Genomic DNA, 23,845 nt, shown 5'->3' on the forward strand with positions numbered 1-23,845 from the left:
TAAGTGGTGTGCCTTGTCTCATACCCCACTACAGAGAGCTGTTGCTGAGCCAGTTACCGGGATGCCTGTCAGGGGAGCACTGCCATAGAAAATAAGCCTTGAGCTCTGTGATAGATGGCACAGGTCCTATACTTAGGGAAGAATTCCCCCAACATAAGAGCATGTCCCAATGTGATATTTAGTAGATAATGGCATGAGGAACTCTATGGGTTATTCTAAAAAGATTTGCGACATCAGGGAAGAGTCTGAGAATGAGAAGTCTTCAAATAAGATGAGAGGTATGAGGCGAGGCTTGGGGCTCATAAATTAATATGGTAGGTTCAAGAAACAGTAGTAGAGTTGAGGTCAGACCGGAAAGACCTTTGAGTTTAACATTTAAGAAATGGTCTGTATTTGACACTAGGAATAGAAATAAAGAGCAAAATAGAAAGCAAATCTTGCTGTCAAAATTTGGAAGAATTATTAATTTATCAACAAATTTTTGTTGCATGACTATCAGTTGATGAGCATATTCTAGATGCATAGGATACAGCAACGGGCAAAACAGACAAACCCAGCTTTCCTGGAGCTTTTGATTTGTTTTATTTCTTTGAAAGTCAGGGAGGTAGAGACAGAGAGGTCTTTAATTTATTGATTGACTCCCCAAGTGGCTGCAGTGGCCAGGGCTGGGCCAGGCTTAAGCCAGGAGCCAGGAGCTGCTTCTGGGTCACCCATGTGGATACAGGGGCCAAGGACTTGGGCCATCTTCTGCTTTCCCAGGCACATTAGCAGGGAGCTAGATGGGAAGTGGAACAGCCCGGACTGTACGGACTCCCTTATGGGATGCCAGCATTGCAGGTGTCAACTTTCCCTGCTGAGCCACAGCACTGATCCCTAACATTGATTCTTATAAAGTACACTATCTTTATTCACAAAGGAGGACTGGCTTCTTTCCATAGCAGATGGAAAATTTCTCACTCCCTCTGTCTGTATCTCCTCTCTGTTTGTCACTCTACCTTTCAGATAAATAAATAAATCTTTGGAAAAAAAAAAAAAAACAACAACAAAGAATCAACATGTTAAAAAGAAAAAAATAATTGATTTTACTGTATCAGTTTAGTGAATGATAATCAGTCCTGTGAATATTATATTACCGGTAATGAAGATAGGAGTCTGAGAAATAGTAACTTCATGAATTTAGTGATGTCCACATGCAGCAATTTCCATGTTGATCTTGTAAGAGTGTTCATGCTTCATCACCATGTACCCCTGTCCACCAGTGCTATCCAGCATCAGCTAGGCCTTCGTGCTCTGCAATAGACAGGAACCAAACAGTGAGACAAAACAGAGATGTTATCTCAGGTAACAGTGATTTGTCCATCACCAATATTCATTAACAGCACAGTACTGCAGGCCAGGTAACCACTGGCTTACTTACTAATCCGATAGTATCCCGGGATTAGGTGTTCTGGCTCCCTTGCAGTTAAGGAGTTACAGAAATACAGGGACAATGGTACCAGCATTGTGGCATAGCAGGTTAACCACCTGCTGCACACCAGTATCACATAAAAGCACTGGTTTGAGTTCCAGCTGCTCCACTTCCAACTGAGCTCCCTGCTAATGTGCCTGTCAAGGCTGCAGAAGATGGCTCGGGTACTTGGGCCCTCGCTGCCTACATGGGAGACCCGAATGGAGTTCTTGGCTCCTAAACCAGCCCCAGCCATTGCAGTCATTTGGGGAGTGAACCAGCGGATGGAAGATCTCTCTCTCTGTCTCCCTTCCTCTCTCCCTCCATAACTCTGCCTTTAAATCTTAAATAAATAGAAAAGATAAGGACAAGGACAGCATCAAGAGTATCCTGTTACAATGGTTACTTCCTTTTGCTGAGTGTCTGCCATATATAAAACAATGACCTACCAACTGAAGGGAATTAGAGTTAGTTCTCTTTCCATCTGGTGTTTTTGTTCTTGCATATTCAGTGAGCAGCTAGTCATTTAGATTGATAAATGATTCATAGTATTTAGAATAATATTGAATAGGGGCCAGTGCTGTGGCGCAGCGGGTTAATGCCCTGCCCTGAAGTGCCGGCATCCCATATGGGCGCCGGTTTGAGACCTGCCTGCTTTACTTCGATCCAGCTCTCTGCTGTGGCCTGGGAAAGCAGTGGAGGATGGCCCAAGTCCTTGGGCCCCTGCATCCATGTGGGAGACCCGGAGGAGGCTCCTGGCTCCTGGCTTCGGATCGGTGCAGCTCCGGCCGTTACAGCCAACTGGGGAGTGAACCAGTGGATGGAAGACCTCTCTCTCTCTCTCTCTCTCTCTCTCCCCCCTCTCTCCCCTCTCTCCCCCCTCTCCACCCTCTCCACTCTCTCCCCCCTCTCTCCCCTCTCTCCCCTCTCTCCCCCCTCTCCCCCCTCTCCCCCCTCTCCCCTCTCTTCCCTCTCTCCCCTCTCTCCCCTCTCTCCCCTCTCTCCCCTCTCTTTGTTTAACTCTGACTTTCAGATAAGTAAATAAATCTTTAAAAAAAAAAAAACAAAGAATAATATTGAATAAAACAAAAGGAGTACATCAGTTGTGTTAGTGCCTTTTGTACAAACTTTCATTTCTAAGCAGTGTGACATGTTGGAATTCTGAATTTGACCTTTTAGTATAACATGGATTTACCAAAACTATTTTCACTTAAAATTGTAAGCTATTATAAAATGAGTTTTAATTTCAAGAGAATAGGCTTCAGACATATCTGTTCAGAAACCAAGCATCAAAATAGTGTCTTCAAGAGTTTCTTCTCTAATTTTGTTTTTAGTGCTTTCCTGTAAGTATTACCATATCTGCAACCACAGAAGATGTTTAAAACTTTTCCAGAAATACTTAGCTTATTGGCAGTGTTCTGAAATTTTTTGCTAGTTTACATTTGCTGATGGGGAGAAGCATTCTAGAAAGTTTGCTGAAGTTGGATGTGCCAGTGAGATGTGTCAGGTGGCTGGCTGGGTTTGCTTCGCCTGTCACATTGTCTAAAGAGGAATGTTTCATAGCTGTTCATAAGGTATTTGTGGTTAGCTTTCTGAATAATTTTTTAGGCACTAGTATTCTTAGTTAATAGGATTACATTTAAGCTTTCCTCAGTCCAGAGTAGATTAGAGATAAAAATGTCTTCCAATCTAAATTTTAAAATTTATTTTGCCCAGTCTCCTAATTTTATAAATGTCCTGAATGTGACACAGTTTTTCTCCCCTCTTTCAGTATGTTGCCTCTGACAGTTTCCCAGAATTACCATTATTTGTGGAAAACCAAAATGAACTAGAACTCCGAGGCCTGTAACTATTATAGGTTGATTGGTGGTTTAGATTCATCTATTCAGTCTTACCAGGCTAGGCAACCATGATGTTGACCAAAAAGAAGAGTGTGGATGTAGCTTAAATCTTACATAATGCATTATTCCACAATTAAGAGAAATAAAAATTAACCAAAGACAAGATACAAGTAAGGTTTGATCAGGATCTGGAACTTTGGTACTGCCCTTGATTCTGGCAGCCACCTTCTTTTGTTAGAATTAGTTGATGCGTGTGCCATGTATTTCTCAGGGAAAATACTTTCCTCCTACAAGAACTGTACAAGGATGAGCCTTGAGGAAAAGGAAACTAGTGGGCACGGGGCTCCCTGTGATAAAAATGACATCTTAAATTCTGTCCTGACCTCACCAAGATACACTTCTTAGAACTATGCAAATATTAAGAAGTATCTGACAGAATTGATCATATAACTGGTGTATTTAATTAAAAGAAACAGTTTGCGTGTCAATAGATACTCTTTATGCTGTTATAGGACAGATTCTGAAATATATGAGGATGCCGTAGAACTTCAGCAGTTTTTTATTAAAATTCGTGATGAGCTCTGCAAAAATGGAGAGATCCTGCTTTCACCAGCACTCAGCTATACCACAAAACATTTACATAATGATGTAGAGAAAGAAAAAAAGGAAAAATTACCAAAAGAAATGGAAGAAGATAAACTAAAGAGAGAAGAAGAAAAAAGAGGTTGGTTCCCTTTCTTTTTATTAAATATGAAGCAGTATTATGCTCTGTTCTAGTTAATCTCACAGTTAGTTGAGAAAAAAATCCTGTTAGAATGAGAATTTAGGGGTCGGCGCCGCGGCTCACTAGGCTAATCCTCCGCCTTGCGGCGCCGGCACACCGGGTTCTAGTCCCGGTCGGGGCACCGGATTCTGTCCCGGTTGCCCCTCTTCCAGGCCAGCCCTCTGCTGTGGCCAGGGAGTGCAGTGGAGGATGGCCCAGGTGCTTGGGCCCTGCACCCCATGGGAGACCAGGAAAAGCACCTGGCTCCTGGCTCCTGCCATCGGATCAGCGCGGTGCGGCGGCCATTGGAGGGTGAACCAACGGCAAAAGGAAGACCTTTCTCTCTGTCTCTCTCTCTCACTGTCCACTCTGCCTGTCAAAAAAAAAAAAAAAAAAAAAAAAAAGAATGAGAATTTAGGGTGTTGACTATTTCACAACATGATGAAATTAAAATATTTTTATCTTTATCAATTTGGTCATCTGATTAAAGAAGATTGAAAGTTACTGGTGACACAGTATCCTAGTGTTTCAGGAACAGTCAGTTAATTTACGAGTTTCTGCCATATCATCCAATCTCAAGGCTTTATTCTTACATACTCTGGGCTAGACAGAGTTGAATCACATATTTTGGTTCAGCACATACATAGGAAAAAAGTTTGATTTCAGTCATAACTATCTCAATATATTGCTTTCAGTCACTTGATTGAGTTTAGAAATAAATCTATGGTTTTTTAAAATTGATTTATTTATTTGAGAGAGTTATGGACAGAGAGAGAGAGAGAGAAAGGTCTTCCTTCCTTTGGTTCACTCCCCAAGTGGCCACAAAAGCCAGAGTTAGGCCAATCCTGAGCCAGGAGCCAGATGCTCCTGGTTCCGGATCAGCTGAACTTTAGCTCTTGCAGCCATCTGGGGAGTGAATCAGTGGATGGAAGACCTCTCTGTCTCTCTCTGTAACTCTGTCTTTCAAATAAATAAAATGAATTTTTAAAAGAAAGTGGGATATTAATAAAAAAAAAAGTCTTCCATCCACAATTTTGCTCCCCAAATGGCTGCAACGACTGCAGGTAGGCTGATCTGGAGCCAGGAGCCAGGAGCTTCTTCCAGGTTTCCCACATGGGGGTAGGGGCCCAAGCACTTGGGCCATCCTCCACTGCTTTCCCAAGCCATTAGCAGAGAGCTGGATCGGAAGTGGGACAGCCAGGATATGAAGTGGCACCCATATGGGATGCCAGAGCCACAGTGGAGGCTTGGCCTGCTGCACCACAGCACCAGCCCCAATTGAAATGATTTATACCAAATACTGAGACCTTTTGGCCCTCCTTACTTTTGAGCTCCTGGAATGCTGGCAGCCATACTGTAGTTCAGAGGCAGAAGATTTTCTCTTGAGAAATAGATAAATCAGTGAGGAAAAACTAAAAATAATAACATCTGGGGGTCTTAGTGAAACCTGTCAGTCAACTAGTTCTGTACATGCACAGAGATCTTCCCTTTTTGTGTGTTTTTAAAGATTTTTTTTATTTATTTGAAAGTCAGAGGTAGAGAATGAAAGGCAAAGAGAGAGAAATCTGTCCGCTGGTTCACTCCCCAATTTGCCACAAAAGCCCAGAGCTGGGCCATTCTGAAGTCAGGAGCCAGGAGCCTCTTCCAGGTCTCCCACAGGGGTGCAGGGCCCCCAGGACTTGGGCCATCTTCTATTGTTTTCCTAGGCCATAACAGAGAGCTGGATCAGAAGTGCAGCAGCTGGGACTTGAACTGGTGCCCATATGGGATGCTGGCAGTGGAGACATCTGCTTTACCCACTATACCACAGCGCCGGTGTCAACACAGAGAACTTCTAATCAGCTTTTTTAACAGTTCATTCTTAAGAGCAGGTGTTTATTTAAATAAGACCCAGTATTTAAGGAAAGTTCCTAAAGTGAATGATTTTCTAAAAAAAACAGGTCCTTGGAGAGATGACAAGTTGCTGCATGCATAAACAAAAATAAGAGGCTAAAGAAAATTGAATGTTCACAGAACAAAAGAATTTCTTAGAAATAAAAATTGTTTGGCCAGCACTGTGGTATGGGTAAAGCCAGCACCTCTTGTGCCGGCATCCCTCATGGATGCTAGTTCAAGTCTTGGCTGCTCCACTTGCAGTCCACCTCCCTGCTAATAGGCCTGAGAGAGCAGTGGAGGATAGACCAGGTCACTGGGCCCCTGCACCCTTGTGGGAGGCCTGAATGATGTTGCTGGCTCCTGACTTTGTGGCCGTTTAAGAAGTGAAGCAGTAGATAGAGGATTCTTCTTTCCCTCTGTCTCTAACTCTGCCTTTCAGATAAATAAATAATTTTTTAGAAAGAAAAAAGCAAAATGACGGATTTTTTTTAATGTTCTACAATAATTTTTAAAAACTGATAATGTCACATAAAACATTGAATTTATACTTTAGGTAAATTGTTTAGCGTGTGAATTATATTTCAGTAAAGCTGTTTTAAAAATATGGTAGCAGGGAGCTGGTGTGTGGCACGGTGGTTGAAGCTTTTGTATGCTGTATCAAAGTGCTGAGATTCAAGTGGCAGCTCTGTCTTGATTTTCAGCTTCCTCCTAATACACACCCTGGGAAGCAGCAAGTGATGGCTCAAGTACTTGGATCCCTGCCACATATTTGGGAGTCCTGTACTGAGTTCTGGCTCCTGGCTTTTGCCTCTCCCTGTCCCAGTTATTGGGGCCATTTGGAGAGTGAGGTTAACCAGAGATTAAAGATCTCTGGCTGGCGCCGCGGCACACTAGGCTAATCCTCCACCTAGTGGCGCCGGCACACCGGGTTCTAGTCCCGGTCGCGGTGCCGGATTCTGTCCCTGTTGCCCCTCTTCCAGGCCAGCTCTCTGCTGTGGCCCGGGAGTGCAGTGGAGGATGGCCCAAGTGCTTGAGCCCTGCACCCCATGGGAGACCAGGAGAAGCACCTGGCTCCTGGCTTCAGATCAGCGCGGTGCGCTGGCCGCGGCGGCCATTGAAAGGTGAACCAACAGCAAAGGAAGACCTTTCTCTCTGTCTCTCTCACTGTCCACTCTGCCTGTCAAAAAAAAAAAAAAAAAAAAATCTCTATCTGCCTTTCAAATAAAAATAGATTTCTAAAATCAGTTATTTCCATTTAAAATATATATAATGGCACAATGGAAACATCTCATCATGCTTTTTAGTCAGAGAAAAATTCAGACTATAAAATGGAAGAAATCCCCCCATGAAGTGGAACAGCAACAAACAGGAAACAAAGAAAAATACAACTAAAAGATCAGGCCAGAATGCAGTTCCACTAACTGTCTTGCCACTATGTAACAAGGATTGCTTTTCCTCTACTTTCTAATAGTACCTTCCTCATTTCCTTCTGAGCTTTCAGTTGCTAAGTATTCAATGTCCATTTTTTACTAATAATCTGTGGTAATTTAAGCTTTTATATCATGCTTCTCAAATTTTTTCCAGTCTTTGATCAATACCCAATTCCAAAATCACTTCCATATTTTTTAGGTGTTTGTTATAGCAGCACTCCTGTAACAGGTACCAAAATCTCATGGTCCTGAATCTTAGCACGCAAGTCATTTAAATTAAGTATATGGATGAGACTCTGAGATATAATCCATCCTGGGACACAGTTTCTCTGGATCTATGAACCTATAAAAATGAAGAAAAAATAGTTCTTTATTATTTTAATACAGTGATGAAACATGCATAGGATAGCAGTTACAGATATTCCTTTTCAGAAAGGGAAAGGTGGAAGGAAATGTACTGGTTGCAAGCAGTTTGACATCAACTGGCTTGGGTTTCCTGGGCCTGAGAGCAATCCTCTATAGCTCAACACTGTGCCCGCTGATTGATCTCTTTTCGTGAAAGGTAGCACACTTGCAAATTCAGTCGTGTTGTCAGCCTGTTTGCTATCTAGAATTTGGAGAATGGACTGCCTTCTTTTGTTTCATACTCTTTCAATTGAGCTGTTTCTGCTGATATAAAATTCTTGAGAACTTTGAGGGTCTTCTATGTCCCGGTGATTGACTCAATTACTCAACTACTAGATAACACTTTTCAGAGGCTGATAAAATATTTTTTAAAAGTACACTGTCAGCGTTAGAGTATGGAGAACCTGGTAGCCAGACAGCGAGGGACTTAAATTGGTACAGCTTTTTGGAGATCAGTTTGGAATATGCATTTTTTAAAACTTATAAATTTTATTCCTGGCTGTTCCATTTAAGGGAAATTGTCCTAAGAAAGCAAAGAAGTAGACAAATCTTTATCCTAATAAACAAACAAGTCAAACCTGTGGTAGGGTGGGCATTTAGCCTATTAGTTTAAAATGTCCACATCTCCTTTCAGAGTGCCTTGATTTGATAGCCACCGCTAGTGCCTGACTCCTTCCTGCTGATGCAGACCCTAGAAGGCAGTGCTGGTGGCTCAGGTGGTTCGGTTCCTGCTACCCACATGGGAGACCTGAATTGCATCCTTGGCTTCCAGACTGTAGCAGGCATTTGGGAAGTGAACCAGCATATAGGAGCATGCTCTCTCTTTCAAATAAATTATTTTAAAATAAGTTTTTAAAGGGCAACGACGTTGTGGCAAAGCAAAGTAAGCTGCCACTTAGTACACCTGCATCCCATATTTGAATGCTGGCTCAAGTCCCAGGATATTCTTCTAATCCAGCTTCCTTATAACGTGATTCTGGGAGACGGCAGATGATGGCTCAAGGACTTGGATCCCTGCCCCCCATATAGAAGACGCAGCTGGAATTCTGGGCTCTTGGCTTCATTTTGGCCCAGCCCTGGTTGCTGTACACATTTGGAAATGAACCAGCAGATGGAAGATCTCTCTTTTCTGTCTCCCCTATCCCTGTGCTCTGCCTTTCAAACAAATGTTTTAAAAAAATTTTTTGGGGAGCATGCGCTGTGGGTTAGTGGGTATAGCCGCCGGCAATGCCAGCATCCCATATGGGTGCCGGTTCAAGTCTCAGCTGCTCCACTTCCCATCCAGCTCTCTGCTGTGGCCTGGGAAAGCAGTAGAAGATGGCCCAAGTCCTTGGGCCCCTGCACCCACGTGGGAGATCCGGAAGAAGTTCGTGGCTCCTGGCTTTGGATCAGTGCAGCTCCAGCCTTTGCAGCAAGTTGGGGATGAACTAGCAAATAGAAGACCTCTCTCTCTCTCTGCCTCTCTTTCTCTCTCTGTGTAACTCTTTCAAATAAATAAATCTCTAAAAAATTTTGTTTTATTTTTAAGCCTGTGGTATTTGGAAATGATAGCTTATATTGGAACCATCAAAATGTCTTATTTTGATAAAAAGAAAAATCTTGCTGAAAAACACTTCATCTCAAGGGAAATATTTCTGATATAAAGTGTATATCTAGACATATACACAGTATATCCTATAATTTGCCTATTCCATATTTCCTCTGTTCTGAGATTCTATTTGATATGTCATATACATGTAATAACCGTTAGGAGAAAAGATGCAGAAGCATTAAGATGGAGAGGAAATTTGTTAGATTTTTTTCTAGGATTATATGAATTTGTAAGTAACATATTCTTCTTTATGTTTGTATCTTCCAGAATGACTCTTGGCATATGATTATTTTTGTTCTAGATATATATTTTGTTATGTTTTTAGGATCATAGGAATTGATTAGAATTCCAAAAAGTAATTTTGGGTAGAGTCTGTTGGGAATATGAAAATCATACTGTTTTTCCTGACTCCTGCTTTAGAATGTCACAGAAGGCTTAAATATATTAGCATGTGTTGTTGGAATCCTGCATCCGATTCCAGCATCCCTTTAATGAGTATGTTTTTCTTTTTCTTCTTCTTTTTTTTTAACCTAAGAAGCTGAAAAGAGTGAGGATTCCTCGGGTGCTGCAGGCCTCTCAGGCCTACATCGCACCTACAGCCAGGACTGCAGCTTTAAGAACAGCATGTATCACGTTGGAGATTACGTCTATGTGGAACCTGCAGAAACCAACCTACAGCCACACATAGTCTGTATTGAGAGACTGTGGGAAGATTCAGCAGGTAGGTTTGTTTGAAATCAAAGTACAAATTGGTGAAATTTTATTCTTCCTTGGTCCTTAAGGAAGATTTTAACTCAGAAATCCTATGCCTTCCAATAATAGTTGTTTTGTTGTATTAGTGAATAGAAATAAGCACCTACCATATGAAAAATACAGGATTTTAGTACTGGGAGGCAGTGTCACAATTGAGTCAAAGGAAATACAACTTTTTTTTTTTTTTTTTTTTACTTTAAAGAATTATAGAGAGAAAAGGAGAGAGAGAGATCTTCCTTCCACTGGTTCATTCCCCAAATGGCCACAATGCCCAGGGCTGGGCCAGGCTGAAACTCAAGCCAGGAGCTTCTTCTGGATGTCCCGCATGTGGGCAGGGGCCCTAGCACGTGGGCCATGTTCCGCTTCCTTCCCAGGCACATCAGCAGGGAGCTGGGTTGGAAGGGGAGCATCAGGAACTTGAACCAGTATCCATTTGGAATGCCAGCACTGCAGACTGCGGCTTAACCTGCTGCACCACAGTGCCAGCCCCGAAATACAACTTCTTAAAGTTTAATTGAAATTCATTCATTTAATTAATTTTTTAAAGATTTACTTATTTATTTGGGAGACAGAGAGAGGGAGAAGCAGATAGAGAGGGGTTTTCCATCCACTGGTTCACTCCCTAAATGGCCACAGTGGAGCTGGACTGATCAGAAGCCAGGAGCCAGGAACTTCCTCTGGGTCTCCTGTGTGGGTATAGGGGCCCAAGCACTTGGGCTACTTCCACTGCTTTCCCAGGCCAATGGCAGGGAGCTGTATCAGAAGGCAGGACTTGAACCAGTACCCACATGGAAAACTGGTGCTGTAGGCAGAGCCTTGACCTACCACACCATAGCACCAGCACCACATTTAATTAGTATTTTTTTAATTATTTATTTTACAGAGTTAGACAGTGAGAGGGAGAGAAAAGTCATTTTTAAAATTTTTTATTTATTTGACAGAGTTAGACAGTGAGAGAGACAGAGAGAAAGGTCTCCCTTCCATTGGTTCACCCCCCAAATGGCCGCTACAGCTGGCACACTGTGCTGATCCGAAGCCAGGAGCCAGTGCTTCCTCCTGGTCTCCCATGCGGGTACAGGGGCCCAAACACTTGGGCCATCCTCCACTGCCTTCCTGGGCCACAGCAGAGAGCGGGACTGGAAGAGGAGCATCCGGGACTAGAACCCAGCACCCGTATGGGATGCCGGCGCTGTAGGTGGAGGATTAACCAAGTGAGCCATGGTGCTGGCCCAACACATTTAATTAATATTAAGAATATACTTTGAGCAAATTCTGTTTAGGAAGGTAGAGATTGATGTTTTTCCCCTGGCAAAACCAACCAATGGAGAAGATAACGTAAAAAATTATTATAGAGAGCCAGTGCCTAAGCTTACAATTTGTTTTTGTTGGGACCAGCATTGTTGTTTAGTAGGTAGAGCCACCCCCTGTGATACAGGCATACCATATATGTGCCAGTTCAAGTACCGGCTGCTCCACTTGCAATCTAGCTCCCTGTAATGCACCTGGGAGAGCAGCAGAACCTGACCCAAGTACCTGGGCCTCCACACCCACATGGGAGACCAAAAAGAAGCTATGGCTCCTAGCTTTGGCTCAGCCCAACCCTAGCTGCTGCAGCCATTTTGGAATGAACCAGCAGATGGAAAATAACTCTCTCTCTCTCTCTCAATCTTTTCTCTTCTCTCTATAACTCTCACTTTTCAAATAAATGAATCTTGAGGCTGGTGCTGTGGCCTAGTGGTTAAAGCCATCACCTGAAGCACCAGCATCCCATTTGTGCTCTGGTTCCAGACCTGGCTGCTCCACTTTCAATCCAGCTCTCTGCTATGGCCTGGAAAAGCAGTAAAAGATGACCCAAGTGTTTGGGCCCCTGCACCCACATGGAAGACCTAGAAGAAGCTCCTGGCTTCAGATCTATCCAGCTCTGGCCATTGCAGCCAACTGGGGAGTGAACCATCAGATGGACGACTTCTCTCTGCCTCTGCCTCTCTTGCCTCTGCCTTTCAAATAAGTAAATCTTTAAAAACTAAAATAAAATAAATAAGTAAAGATAAAAGAATTTGTTTTTGAAAAGGCTTCCTAAAACAGTTGCTTTTAAGTTGAAACATGGAGAATGAGTTAAAGAAGCCAAAAAGAGGTGAAAATGTGATCCAGGCAGTCCAGTTCTTTCAACTGCCCATGATGTAAAATATTTTTTCATTCCTTCACTTGATCTAAGTAAGTCCTTCAGACCAGAGGAAAACAGGTCTCCAACTTCCTCACACTATCCATATCTTTTAATTTGAGAGGAAGAGAAAAAACATTATTAAGGCCTCATTATCCTTCATTTTTTTAATTAAGAAATTGTTCTAAAATTATATTAAGAAACTGTTCTTAAAAGCACAATTCTAGAGACCAGCATCATGGACTAGTGGGTAAAGCCCCTCCTGCAACACCAGCATTCTGGCATTCCATATGTTCTCTGATTTGTGTGTCAGCTGCTCCACTTCCAATCTAGCTCCCTGCTAATGGCCGGGGGAAAGCAGCAGATGGCCCAAGTGCTTGAGCCTCTGCCATCCATGTGGGAGACCTGGGTGAAGCGCCTGGATTCGACCTGGCTGAGCTGTGGCAATTGCAGCCATCTGGAGAATGAATCAGCAAATATAAAATCTCCTTCTCTCTCTCTCTTTCCTCCCCTCTCTCCTTCGTCTCTCTCTAACTCTTTCAGAATAAATAAATAAATCTTAAAAAAATAAAAAAGCACAATGCTGGGTTTACACCAAAGCGAAATAGCTTGATGGAATATTTACTAATTTTGTAATTATGTGTAATATGTGGTTTCTGTTAATGATGTTTCTTTTTCTCTCTCTTTGAGGTGAAAAATGGTTATATGGCTGTTGGTTTTACCGGCCAAATGAAACATTCCACCTGGCTACACGAAAATTTCTAGAAAAAGAAGTTTTTAAGAGTGACTATTACAATAAAGTTCCTGTTAGTAAAATTCTAGGCAAATGTGTGGTCATGTTTGTCAAGGTAAGAAACTCCATTAATCCCAACAGTAATACTCATTCTCTGGGAATAAAATTTAAAAGCACAAAGAGTCTTTATTTATAAACTCAAGAACTCTACCATAAACTGGTTTTAAAGTTGTCTGTATAGTTATATGAAAAGATTTGGGAAAAAGTTAACCTGAAAATGATTGTGAAAGAACACTTGCTGCTGACACTATTTAGCTGTATCCAGTTAGCTTAAAAATTTTTTATATTGCCAGTTAATTTTCTTATGATGTTTTCTAAAAGATAATCAGTAAAAGTTGTCAGTTTGATTTTTAGGTAATAAATTTATTATTATTATTATTATTATTTTTGCAGCCCATTCATCTCATTAAGAAAGACTTTGCTACTGACATTTACAAATGTAGTTATTTGTGGGGCTGGCATTGTGTCGTAGCAGGTAAAGCCGGTATCCCTTTTGGGTGATGGTTCAAGTCCTGGCTGCTGCTCCACCTTTTTTTTTTTTTTTTTGACAGGCAGAGTGGACAGTGAGAGAGACAGACAGACAGACAGGTCTTCCTTTTGCCGTTGGTTCACTCTCCAATGGCTGCCGCGGCTGGCACACTGCTCCGATGGCAGGAGCCAGGTACTTCTCCTGGTCTCCCATGGGGTGCAGGGCCCAAGCACTTGGGCCATCCTCCACTGCACTCCCGGGCCACAGCAGAGAGCTGGCCTGGAAGAGGGGCAACCGGGACAGAATCCAGCGCCTCGACCGGGACTAGAACCCGGTGTGCCAGCGCCACTAGGTGGAGGATTATCCTATTGAGCCACGGCGCCAGCTCATGTATTTGTCTTATGAGCCCTTTCTAAAGCTTTAAGGAACATTATAGCTATATGAAATATTAATGTATATTCAAAGAAAAATTGGTAAGCTAAGTGGAATTATTCATGTTATAAGTTAGACGGTATTTATTTAATGATTACATTCTGTAGCCAAGGAAATGTTTCTAGTTCTCTTGCCATCGATCAGTTATTATTAACTGCTGGAAAGTCTTTTAACAGTTTAGCTTTTGTTTGTTTTCTTGGTTGGTTGATAGGTTGGCTTTTGCTTTAGTTTACTGATTTTTCAGAAAATTTACCTAATTGATTTTATCATTATGTCCTCCCCAGGAATACTTTAAATTATGCCCAGAAAACTTTCGAGATGAGGATGTTTTTGTCTGTGAATCACGGTATTCTGCCAAAACCAAATCTTTTAAAAAAATTAAACTGTGGACCATGCCTATCAGCTCAGTTAGGTTTGTCCCTCGGGATGTGCCTCTGCCTGTGGTTCGAGTGGCCTCTGTATTTGCAAATGCAGATAAAGGGGATGATGAGAAGAACACAGACAACTCTGAGGACAGTCGAGCTGAAGACCATCTTAACTTGGAAAAGGTATGGAGGTCATGACCGCACAGAAAAGAATTATACATCTTGAAATATTTATTCCAAAAATTGGATGAATGAATACAAACCCAGAATTAGAAAAATAGCAACAATGTAAAACCTTAGCCTAAGAGAAAGGAAAGAAAAAATTAATACTTAGAAAGCAGAACAGCAGTGGTATGTATAGGAACACTGAAAACTTCCCAAGGGCACCAGTTCAGTGCAGCAGGTTAAACCACCACCTCCAGCGCCAGCATCCCCTGTCAGAGCACTTGGTCAAGTCCCAGCTGCTTCACTTAGTATCCTACAACCCTCGTGGGAGAGCCAAATGGAGGTCCAGGTAAGGCTATCTGGGGAGGGAACTAGTGAATGGAAGATCTCTTTCTGTCTTCTCCTTTTGGTCTGTCGCTTTACCTTTGAAATAAATAAAGTAAATCTTAATTTAAAAGAAGAAAACTTTTCAAGGTATGTGGGTAAAAGATAAGTTAATAATGAAGAGTTTACAGAATAGAGTATGGTTCCATTATTATTCAGAAAACCCAAAAAAGTATGTTTACATATATGAATGTGAAAATCACAGAAAATTATTTGGGGCCAGCACTGTGGCGTAGCCACTAAAGCTGCCGCCTGCAGTGCCCGCATCCATATGGGTGCTAGTTCGAGTCCCAGCTACTCCCACTTCCCGATAGCTCTCTGCTATGGCCTTGGAATGCAGTAGAAGGTGGCCCAAGTGCTTGGGCCCCTGCCCCCTCTTAGGAGAGCTGGAAGAAGCTCCTGGCTCCTGGCTTCAGGTCGGCGCAGCTCTAGCTATTGTGGCCGGTTAGGGAGTGAACCAGCAGATGGAAGACCTCTCTCTGTCTCTGCCTCTCTTTCTCTCTCTGTGTAACTCTTTCAAGTAAAATAAATCTTTAAAAAAAAAAGTTTTTTTTTTTTTTTACTGCTTTCTACTGCTTTCCCAGGCCACAGCAGAGAGCTGGATCGGAAGAGGAGCAGCCGGGACTAGAACGGGTGCCCATATGGGATGCCGGCACTTCAGGCCAGGGTGTTAACCAGCTGTGCCACAGCGCCGGCCCCATAAAGACTAACTTTATAATAGAACCCATTCATTAAAGGAAAAAGTATTCTCAATCTCTTTAAAAAAAAAAAAAAAAGATTTATTTATTTATTTTAAAGAGTTACAGAGAAAGAAGGAAACAGAGAGATCTTCCATCTGCTAGTTTATTCCCCAATTGGCCACATTGCCAGTGCTGGATCAGGCCAAAGCCTGGAGCTTCTTCTGGATTTCTTGTGGGTGGCAGGGGCCCAAATACTTGGGCCACCTTCCACTGCTTTCCCAGGACATTAACATGTAGGTAGATTGGAAGTGGACAGCCAGGACAGGAACCAGTGCCCATATAGGATGCCAGAACGCTGGCCCCAAAGAAAGTTTATTTATTTTCATTTTATTTGAAAGGCAGGTGTGGATCTTTGATTGGCTGATTCACTCCCCAGATCCCCACAACAGCAAGAACTGGTTCAGGCTGAAGCTAGGGACTGGAAACTCAAGCCAAGTCCCCCACATTGGGTAGCAGGGACCTGAGCCACCTGGTACTGCCTTTTAGGATGTATGTTAGCAAGGAAGTTTGAGTCAGAAACAGAAGTGGAATTTGAACTTGGGCACTTTAGAGTAGGATACAGGTGTCCTAAGTGGTGTTTTAACAACTACACCAAATGCCACCCCTCATTAATTTAAAAAAAATTATCATTGGAAGCCAGTGTGAGAATTTAGACTTACTGTCTAATATTTGTAAGTTCTCTTAATGAGTTACTTATTTTTTAAAATATTACGTCGCAAAGACAAGTCCGGTAAACTTTTTTTTAATTTATTTATTTATTTGAAAGTCAGAGTTACACAGAGAGGAGTCAGAGAGAGAAAGAGAGAGAGGTCTTCCTTCTGCTGGTTCACTCCCCAGATGGCCACGACAGCCGGAGCTGCGCCGATCCGAAGCCATGAGCCAGGAGCTTCCAGGTCTCCCACGCGGGTGCAGGGGCCCAAGGACTTGGACCATCTTCTACTGCTTTCCCAGGCCACAGCAGAGAGCTGGATCGGAAGAGGAGCAGCCGGGACTAGAACGGGTGCCCATATGGGATGCCGGCACTTCAGGCCAGGGTGTTAACCAGCTGTGCCACAGCGCCGGCCCCATAAAGACTAACTTTATAATAGAACCCATTCATTAAAGGAAAAAGTATTCTTAATCTCAGTAATAATTTAATTTGCTACTTTGATTCCCTCAAGTGCCCCCCACGTGGCATATACAGGGATACTTCTGAAAGTTCATGGAAAAATGGAATCAAAAAGAAATTTACTTTAATGCAGAAGATTTTGAAGTCCATGCATTTCTTTCATAATATGTATTTTATTTTTTAATTTTTTTGAAGATATATTTTATTTATTTGAAAGCCAGAGTTAACAGACCATGAGAGACGGAGAGAGGTCTTTCATATGTGGGACCTCTCATTATTAAGGATTTTCTAAGAAGGCCATTTCATTATCACATTTGAAGATCAGATCATTAAGTGAGATTAAAGGAGGTTTTTGTTTTTTTGAAGTGTGAAGTTGGTGCTGATGCTGTGACACAGTGGGTTAAAGCCCCAGCCTGCAGCACCAGCATCCCACGTGGGTACTGGTTTGAGTCCCAGAAGCTCCACTTTTGATCCAGCTCCCTGCTAATGTGCCTGGGAAAGCAGAGAAAGATGTCTTAAGTCCTTGGGCCCCTACATGCATGTGAGAGACCTAGAAGCTCCTGGTTCCTTGCTTCATATTGGCTCAGCTCCTGCTGTTATGGCCATTTGCGGAGTGAGCCAACAGATAGAAGACTCTCTCTGTCTCTGTGTGTGTGTGTGTGTGTGTGTGTGTGTAACTCCATCTTTCAAATAAGTAAAATCTTTAAAGAAAAGTGTGAAGTTTGAATATTCTCAGAGATGCACTAAAAAATTGGGGTCTGTGGAGTTTCCTCAGCTTTTGTGTTTTGGAGTTAATATAGTTGAAGCACTTGTGCCTGTTAAGAGCTGGGTCCTCAGTGAATGATGGTTCTTTCCTACATTAGTCAGAAGTGTCTTTTTTCCCTTTTTAGTCAGGACTTTAAAATAGCAACAATAGTAATGTTTATTAAATGGTTTTCATAAGTCAGTCATTATTTCAACCAGGAAGTATATCATTTAAATTTCTTAACAATACCAGCTGGTTGGGCATACTATCATTATCTTCCTTTTAACTTGCCCAGTATCACAGCAGCCACTAGGTGACAGACCCTGTGATTTATAAAAATTTTTATTAAAAAATATGTTTATGTCACAAAGATGATACTGTTCCTCTCTGTTTTATAATAAATCAAAATAGTAAGAATGTTACATCTGTCAATTGCTGGCATTGTGGCATAGTGGGTTAAACTGTTCTCTACATTGCTGGCATCCCATATGGGTGCTGGCTTGATTCCCATTTGCTCTTACTGTTTGTTTGTGTTTTTTTTTTTTTTTTTTAAGATTTATTTATTTATTTGAAAGGCAGAGTTACAGAGAGGTAGAGGCAGAGAGAGAGAGAGAGAGAGGTCTTCCATCTGCTGCTTCATTCCCCAGATGGCCACAATGACTAGAGCTGTGCCCCACCAGAAGCCAGGAGCCAGGAGCTTCTTCCGGGTCTCCCACACAGGTGCAGGGGCCCAAGGACTTGGGCCATCTTCTACTGTCTTCCCAGGCCATAGCAGGGAGCTGGATCAGAAATGGAGCAGCCAGGACTTGAACCAGCAACTATATGGGATGTCAGCACTTCAGGCAGCAGCTTTACCCACTATGCAACAGCACTGGCCCCTTGCTCCACTTCTGATCCAACTCCCTACTAATGTACCTGGGAAGGCAGCAGAACATGGACTAAGTACATGGGCCCCTGCCACTTATGAGGGAGACCAAATGGAGTTTCAGGCTCCTGACTTCAGCCTGGCCCACCTCCAGCTGTTTAGGGCATTTGGGGGAGTAAACTAACCATTGGGAGATAACTCTCCCTCTCTTTCTCTTTTTCTTTCTTCTTTCTCTGTCACTCTGCCTTTCAAATAAATAGATCTTTTTAAAAAGAAAAGAAATTAAGGGAGTTAAATAAATACAATAAAGAAGAAGCTTCTGTACAGTTTGGTCCTTATACTCTATGATAACATGGGAATGAATCTTCTTCTGCATACTAATAAGCCTCTCTTTAGAATTTTTCTTTCCTTGGGCTGGCACTGTGGTGCAGCAGGTTAATGCCCTAGCCTGAAGCACCGGCATCCCATATGGGCACTGGTTCTAGTCCTGGCTGCTCCTCTTCTTATCCAGCTCTATGCTGTGGCCTAGGAAAGCAGTGGAAGACGGCCCAAGTCCTTGGGCCCCTGCACCCGCGTGGGAGACCTGGAAGAAGCTCCTGGCTCGTGACTTCGGATCGGCGCAGCTCTGGCTATTGTGGCCATTTGGGGAGTGAACCAGCAGCGGATGGAAGTCTTTTCTCTCTGTGTACCTCTCTCTGTAACTCTGTCTTTCAAATCAATAAAATAAATCTTTAAAAAAAAAAAAAAAAGAATTTTTCTCCCTAAAGGCCCTGGGAATGCGGAAGGAGGGAAGGATAATAAAAAGCATCTTAGGGACCACATTATTTTATGAAAGTTAACTAGAAATTTAAAGTCAGTGTGATACTTGGTAAGACTTAGTTTGGTTTCACCAACCTAACTTTTTTGTTTCCTAGCCTTCATTAAAGCTTCAGTTAATGGTTGCTTTTTCTTTTAAGTTAATCTGAAGGAAAGTGTACTTTTCTTTCTTTGTCTACTCTCTGTTTATCAGCTTCCTTTTTTCAACTCATTTTCTTTACCACAGGAAAAAGAAGATGTCCCTGTGGAAATGTCCAACGGCGAACCCGGTTGCCACTACTTTGAGCAGCTCCGTTATAATGACATGTGGCTGAAGGTTGGTGACTGTGTCTTTATCAAGTCCCATGGCCTGGTGCGCCCTCGTGTAGGCAGGTGAGTGTCATTGAAGTAGGAAAAATGAGATTGGGGCTGAGAGATTTGGAGCCAGTAGAAATTCATCACTCTTCGGATGATGACTAAAGTCCTTCTGGCAGTTTCTCTGGCTTCTTCTTGCACCACATTTACCCTTTCACCTCTGACTAGATTTTCTTTAAATTCTCCCTATTGTGTGACTGACATTGTGACCCAGCAGGTTAAGCCTCTGCTTACATTGCCAACATCCCATAGTGGAGTCCTGATTAGATTTCCAGCTACTCTGCTTCAGATCCAGCTCCCTGCAAATGCTCCTGAGAGGGCACCAGAAAATAGCCCAAGCTCTTAGTCCCCAGCCACCCATGCAGGAGACCCAGAGAGAGTTCAGGCTTCTGGCTTCTCCACAGCTATTATAGGCATTTGGGGGAGTAAATCAGTGAAAGGAAGATCTCTTTTTTGTCTGTTTTCCTCTTTCGCTCTGACTCTCTCAATCTCACTTTTTTTTCTTTTTTTATTTGACAGAGTTAGACAGTGAGAGAGAGAGAGACAGAGAGAAAGATCTTCCTTCCATTGGTTCACCCCCTAAATGGCCGCTATGGCCGAAATTATGTCAGTCCGAAGCCAGGAGCCAGGTGCTTCCTCCTGGTCACCCATGTGGATGCAGGTGCCCAAGCACTTGGGCCATCCTCCACTGCACTCCCGGGCCACAGCAGAGAGTTGGACTGGAAGAGGAGCAACTGGAACTAGAACCCGGCGCCCATTTGGGATGCTGGCGCTGCAGGCGGAGGATTAACCAAATGAGCCACGGTGCCAGCCCCTTCAATCTCACTTTCAACTCTGCCTTTCATATAAATAATCCTTTAAATAAATAAGTAAATTGCTCCCATTGGCTCTTTTTTTTTGTTCTCCCACCATTCATTGAACTCTCCTCTCCGAAATCTCTCTTCCCATTTTATTTAATAAACTCCTTTGGTTTAAATTGAAATGATACTTTTCTTAAGGTAGGTTTTCCTGTCTCCTGCACATTCAGTTTAGTCTCCCCATTAATACACTCCTGTATTTCCTTCTCTTTGGAATATATTTCACATATTGGGGTTTATTTTGCTGTTGTCAAGTTTCCAAACCCTCTTTCTAGATGCCCTCAGAGTAGGAACTCTTCTGCTCCTCTTTATGTCCCCTACTCAAATCATAGTGCATGAAACATACTAGAGACTCAGATATTTGGGGAACAAGTAAATTGACAAAAGGGTGGTGTTACAGTTGAATCGCAGACAGTAGTAATGGAGTCTGGTGTAGGGTTGGACAGTAGAAAACAGTGGTTAAGAGCAGTAGTCTGTTTCAGGAGATCTTGGTTTAAGTCCAAGGTCTGCTAGTTGTGTGTCTTCAGTCAGATGATTTAATGCAATCATTTATTTCTCTGGGCTTTAGTTTCCTCCTCATACTTTTTCATCATGCAGTAAGCTTTATTACATTTGCTTTTTGCCAGGTCCAAGAATACATTAAGCGATAAAGCAAAAAAGTCTTTTTAATCCTTGGGAGCTTGGTTCCAGTGGAAAGACAAAATTAAACATCTTGAATAAGTAACATGTGTAGTATGTTAGATTCTGATACATGCTGTAGAAAAAGTAGAGCTGGGTAAGGGGAATTGGAGGTTCCAAGGTCAGAGTAGGGAGGATGATTCTATATAGATCTCACTGAGAAGTTGGCAGTTCAGCCAACAGTCGAAAAAACTGAGAGAATGAGTAATGTGGCTATCCAGGGAAAAAACATTCTCGGCAGAGGAAACAACAAATATAAAGGCCTGAGAGAGAGGCCTGCCAGGCCTGCAGCTTACTCCTGGCACACAGAGCCATTTGTGAGTTAGGTAAGAGATGAGGGCAAGGGATAACATTTTAATCGTGTAGTGTCTCAGCAACCATTACAGGGACGTGGGCTTTTACTGAGCTAAATAGACTACCATTGGATTGCTTCAAGCACAGAAGTAGCCTTTGTTTTGGTTCTTAATGAGATTGCTCTGCCTACTGGCCGCTGAGAATAGACAGTAAAGGGTCAAGGGTAGAAGCAAGATCTGTTCAGAGGCTATTGCAGTAATCCACACAAGATTGATAGTGACTCAAACCAGGGAGATTGCAAAGGGTACTCTTTTGAAGGGCAAGTTAGTAGTTTTCCTGATACATGGGATGTAGGCCCTGAGAGAGAAAAGGGGTTAAGAATGATTCCTGTAATTTGGCCTGGGGACTAGAAGGCTAGAGTTATCATTAACTGAGGTAAAGATGTTGTATCATATCAGGAATCTGAGAATATGGTATAGTAATACCAGCTTTATGTGTTGGTTGTGAAGAATGGTACAGTATCTGGTACACATCAGCCAGGTAAAAATTTTTGTTTGTTTCTGGGGAGGTAGTATACTGATTTTCATGAAATTATCAAGGATGAAGATCTGAGTTTTTTAAAAGGCTATGAACCAGGCCATACTCCATGGCACAGCAGTGAAGTTGCTGCTTGGGATGCCCACATACCATATGGGAGTGCCTGGGATAAAGTCCCCCCTCTGTTTCCTGTCCAGCTTCCTGCTAATGCACCTGGGATGATGGCTAAAGTTATTTGGGTTCCTGCCATCAACATGGGAGACTTAGAGTTCCTGGCTCCTGCCTTCAGCCTGACACAGCCCAGGTGTTGTGGGTATTTGAGGAGTGAAACAGTGTGTAGAAGATATCTCTGTCTCCCTGTGTCTCTCAGCCTTTCAAATAAATAAAAGTGAATAAATAAATGTTTTTGAAAAAGATTGTGAGCATTATCATAAAGGACTATCTGCAACTTGTGATCTGACCCCAAATATTGATGGTTTATATCTTTATTTGATCAAATCCAATGACAGATGTTAAGTTGTTTTTTTTTTTTTTTTTTTTGGACAGGCAGAGTAGACAGAGAGACAGAGAGAAAGGTCTTCCTTTGCCGTTGGTTCACCCTCCAATGGCCGCCGCGGCCGGCGCATCACGGTGTAGTTCTGTTTCCATCATGAGCGACTTGGTGGAAATCAATGAAATTGTCTTATGAAAACAGCAAGAGAAATTTCTCTTAATGGCATGAATTATTAAGTTTTTGGTTAACAGACTTTTTGTTAGATTAATTCTTCAAGAATGAAGCTATTTTAATTTAATCTCTCTATTTTTCTCCCCAAGAATTGAAAAAGTGTGGGTCCGAGATGGAGCTGCATATTTTTATGGCCCCATCTTCATTCACCCAGAAGAGACAGAACATGAGCCCACAAAAATGTTCTACAAGAAAGAAGTGTTTCTGAGTAATCTGGAAGAAACCTGCCCCATGACATGTATTCTGGGTAAGAATTTAGCTTTCTCATTTAATCACATTCATCTCATCAAAATTGAGTACTATGTCTGAGCTAGGCACTGTAAGTAGGTATTATGTAGAGCAGTGAGCAAATCGATATATCTGTCTTGCAAAAGGCTTACATCAGTTCGGAGGTTGGGGGTCAATAAGTAAGTTTAAAAATACAGAGGTATAGATCCTCAGGTGGCAATTAGGGCTATGAATGAAAATAAAAGAGTAAGAGGATTTGGAGTAGTGTTGAGGTGAGATCCTGTAGTCAGAAAAGGGCTTGCTATTAGGTGGCATGAGTGGTAGAGTCCTGTAGAAAGAAAGGAAATCATTGTAATATCAGATTTTGCTCCCTATAGGCACAGCAAATGCCACATACAAAGCCCTTCCTTCCAGTAGTGTACCCAGGCGTGTTTGAGACCTTGTAAGGAAGCTGGATGGCCAGAGCCAGGCAGTGGGTATGTTAGGGGATGAGCACTCAATCATGGTAGGCTCTGTAGACGGGACAGAGATTGGGTTTGGACTGGATGGGAAGTCCTGGGAGTGGTTTGAGCAAAATGGTGATATTGAACTACAGACCTTAGAGGAATCACTGACTTATATGGAGCATATGCTGTAAGAATGTGAACCAGGCCAACCACTGAAAAGGCTGGTAGCTTCTGATAGCATCTTACCCGTCTCAGACTCTGTTAGTTTCTGTTAAGTTATCCTACTGAGAGATCACAGTGACATTCTGTTCCTTAGACCTGGGTGCATGTATCTTATACTAGCATTGTTTTCTACCATTGTGTTTCTTCTGACCCTGAATTACTTCTGCAGCTTATATCTTTTGCAGTAGCTTTCAAAAGAGTACTAGTTAGAAGCTTTACATTAATTGCTCTTGATTTTAAAGAAGCCACCACAACCATAAAGGAAATTGATGATTAAAAAGCCTTTTATATTTTTTTATTTTGATTTTGTTTGATTACTGTAATGGTTCCTAGCTAGGTTCTTTGAGTTTTTTTACA

At 42.4% G+C, this 23,845-nt stretch overlaps 1 protein-coding gene across 45 annotated transcripts in view; it reads left to right on the plus strand.

Moving 5' to 3' along the window:
• PBRM1 (polybromo 1) overlaps nt 1-23,845 on the plus strand; it is a 134,869-nt gene that overhangs the window by 86,517 nt on the left and 24,507 nt on the right. For 37 of the 45 annotated variants that reach the window (XM_070050738.2, XM_089306120.1, XM_089306123.1 and 34 more), the window contains 6 exons: nt 3,801-4,012; nt 9,888-10,073; nt 12,957-13,114; nt 14,245-14,508; nt 19,375-19,520; nt 22,682-22,839. In XM_070050738.2, coding sequence (XP_069906839.1) covers nt 3,801-4,012; nt 9,888-10,073; nt 12,957-13,114; nt 14,245-14,508; nt 19,375-19,520; nt 22,682-22,839 — 1,124 coding nt within the window. The remainder of the gene's footprint in view (nt 1-3,800; nt 4,013-9,887; nt 10,074-12,956; nt 13,115-14,244; nt 14,509-19,374; nt 19,521-22,681; nt 22,840-23,845) is intronic. The other 8 variants (XM_051851571.3, XM_051851574.3, XM_051851556.3 and 5 more) reach the window with 1 other exon arrangement.

Source organism: Oryctolagus cuniculus, chromosome 10, assembly GCF_051225735.1.
Source record: "Oryctolagus cuniculus isolate XC-2025 breed Fujian yellow rabbit chromosome 10, ASM5122573v1, whole genome shotgun sequence".
Lineage (NCBI taxonomy): Eukaryota > Metazoa > Chordata > Mammalia > Lagomorpha > Leporidae > Oryctolagus > Oryctolagus cuniculus.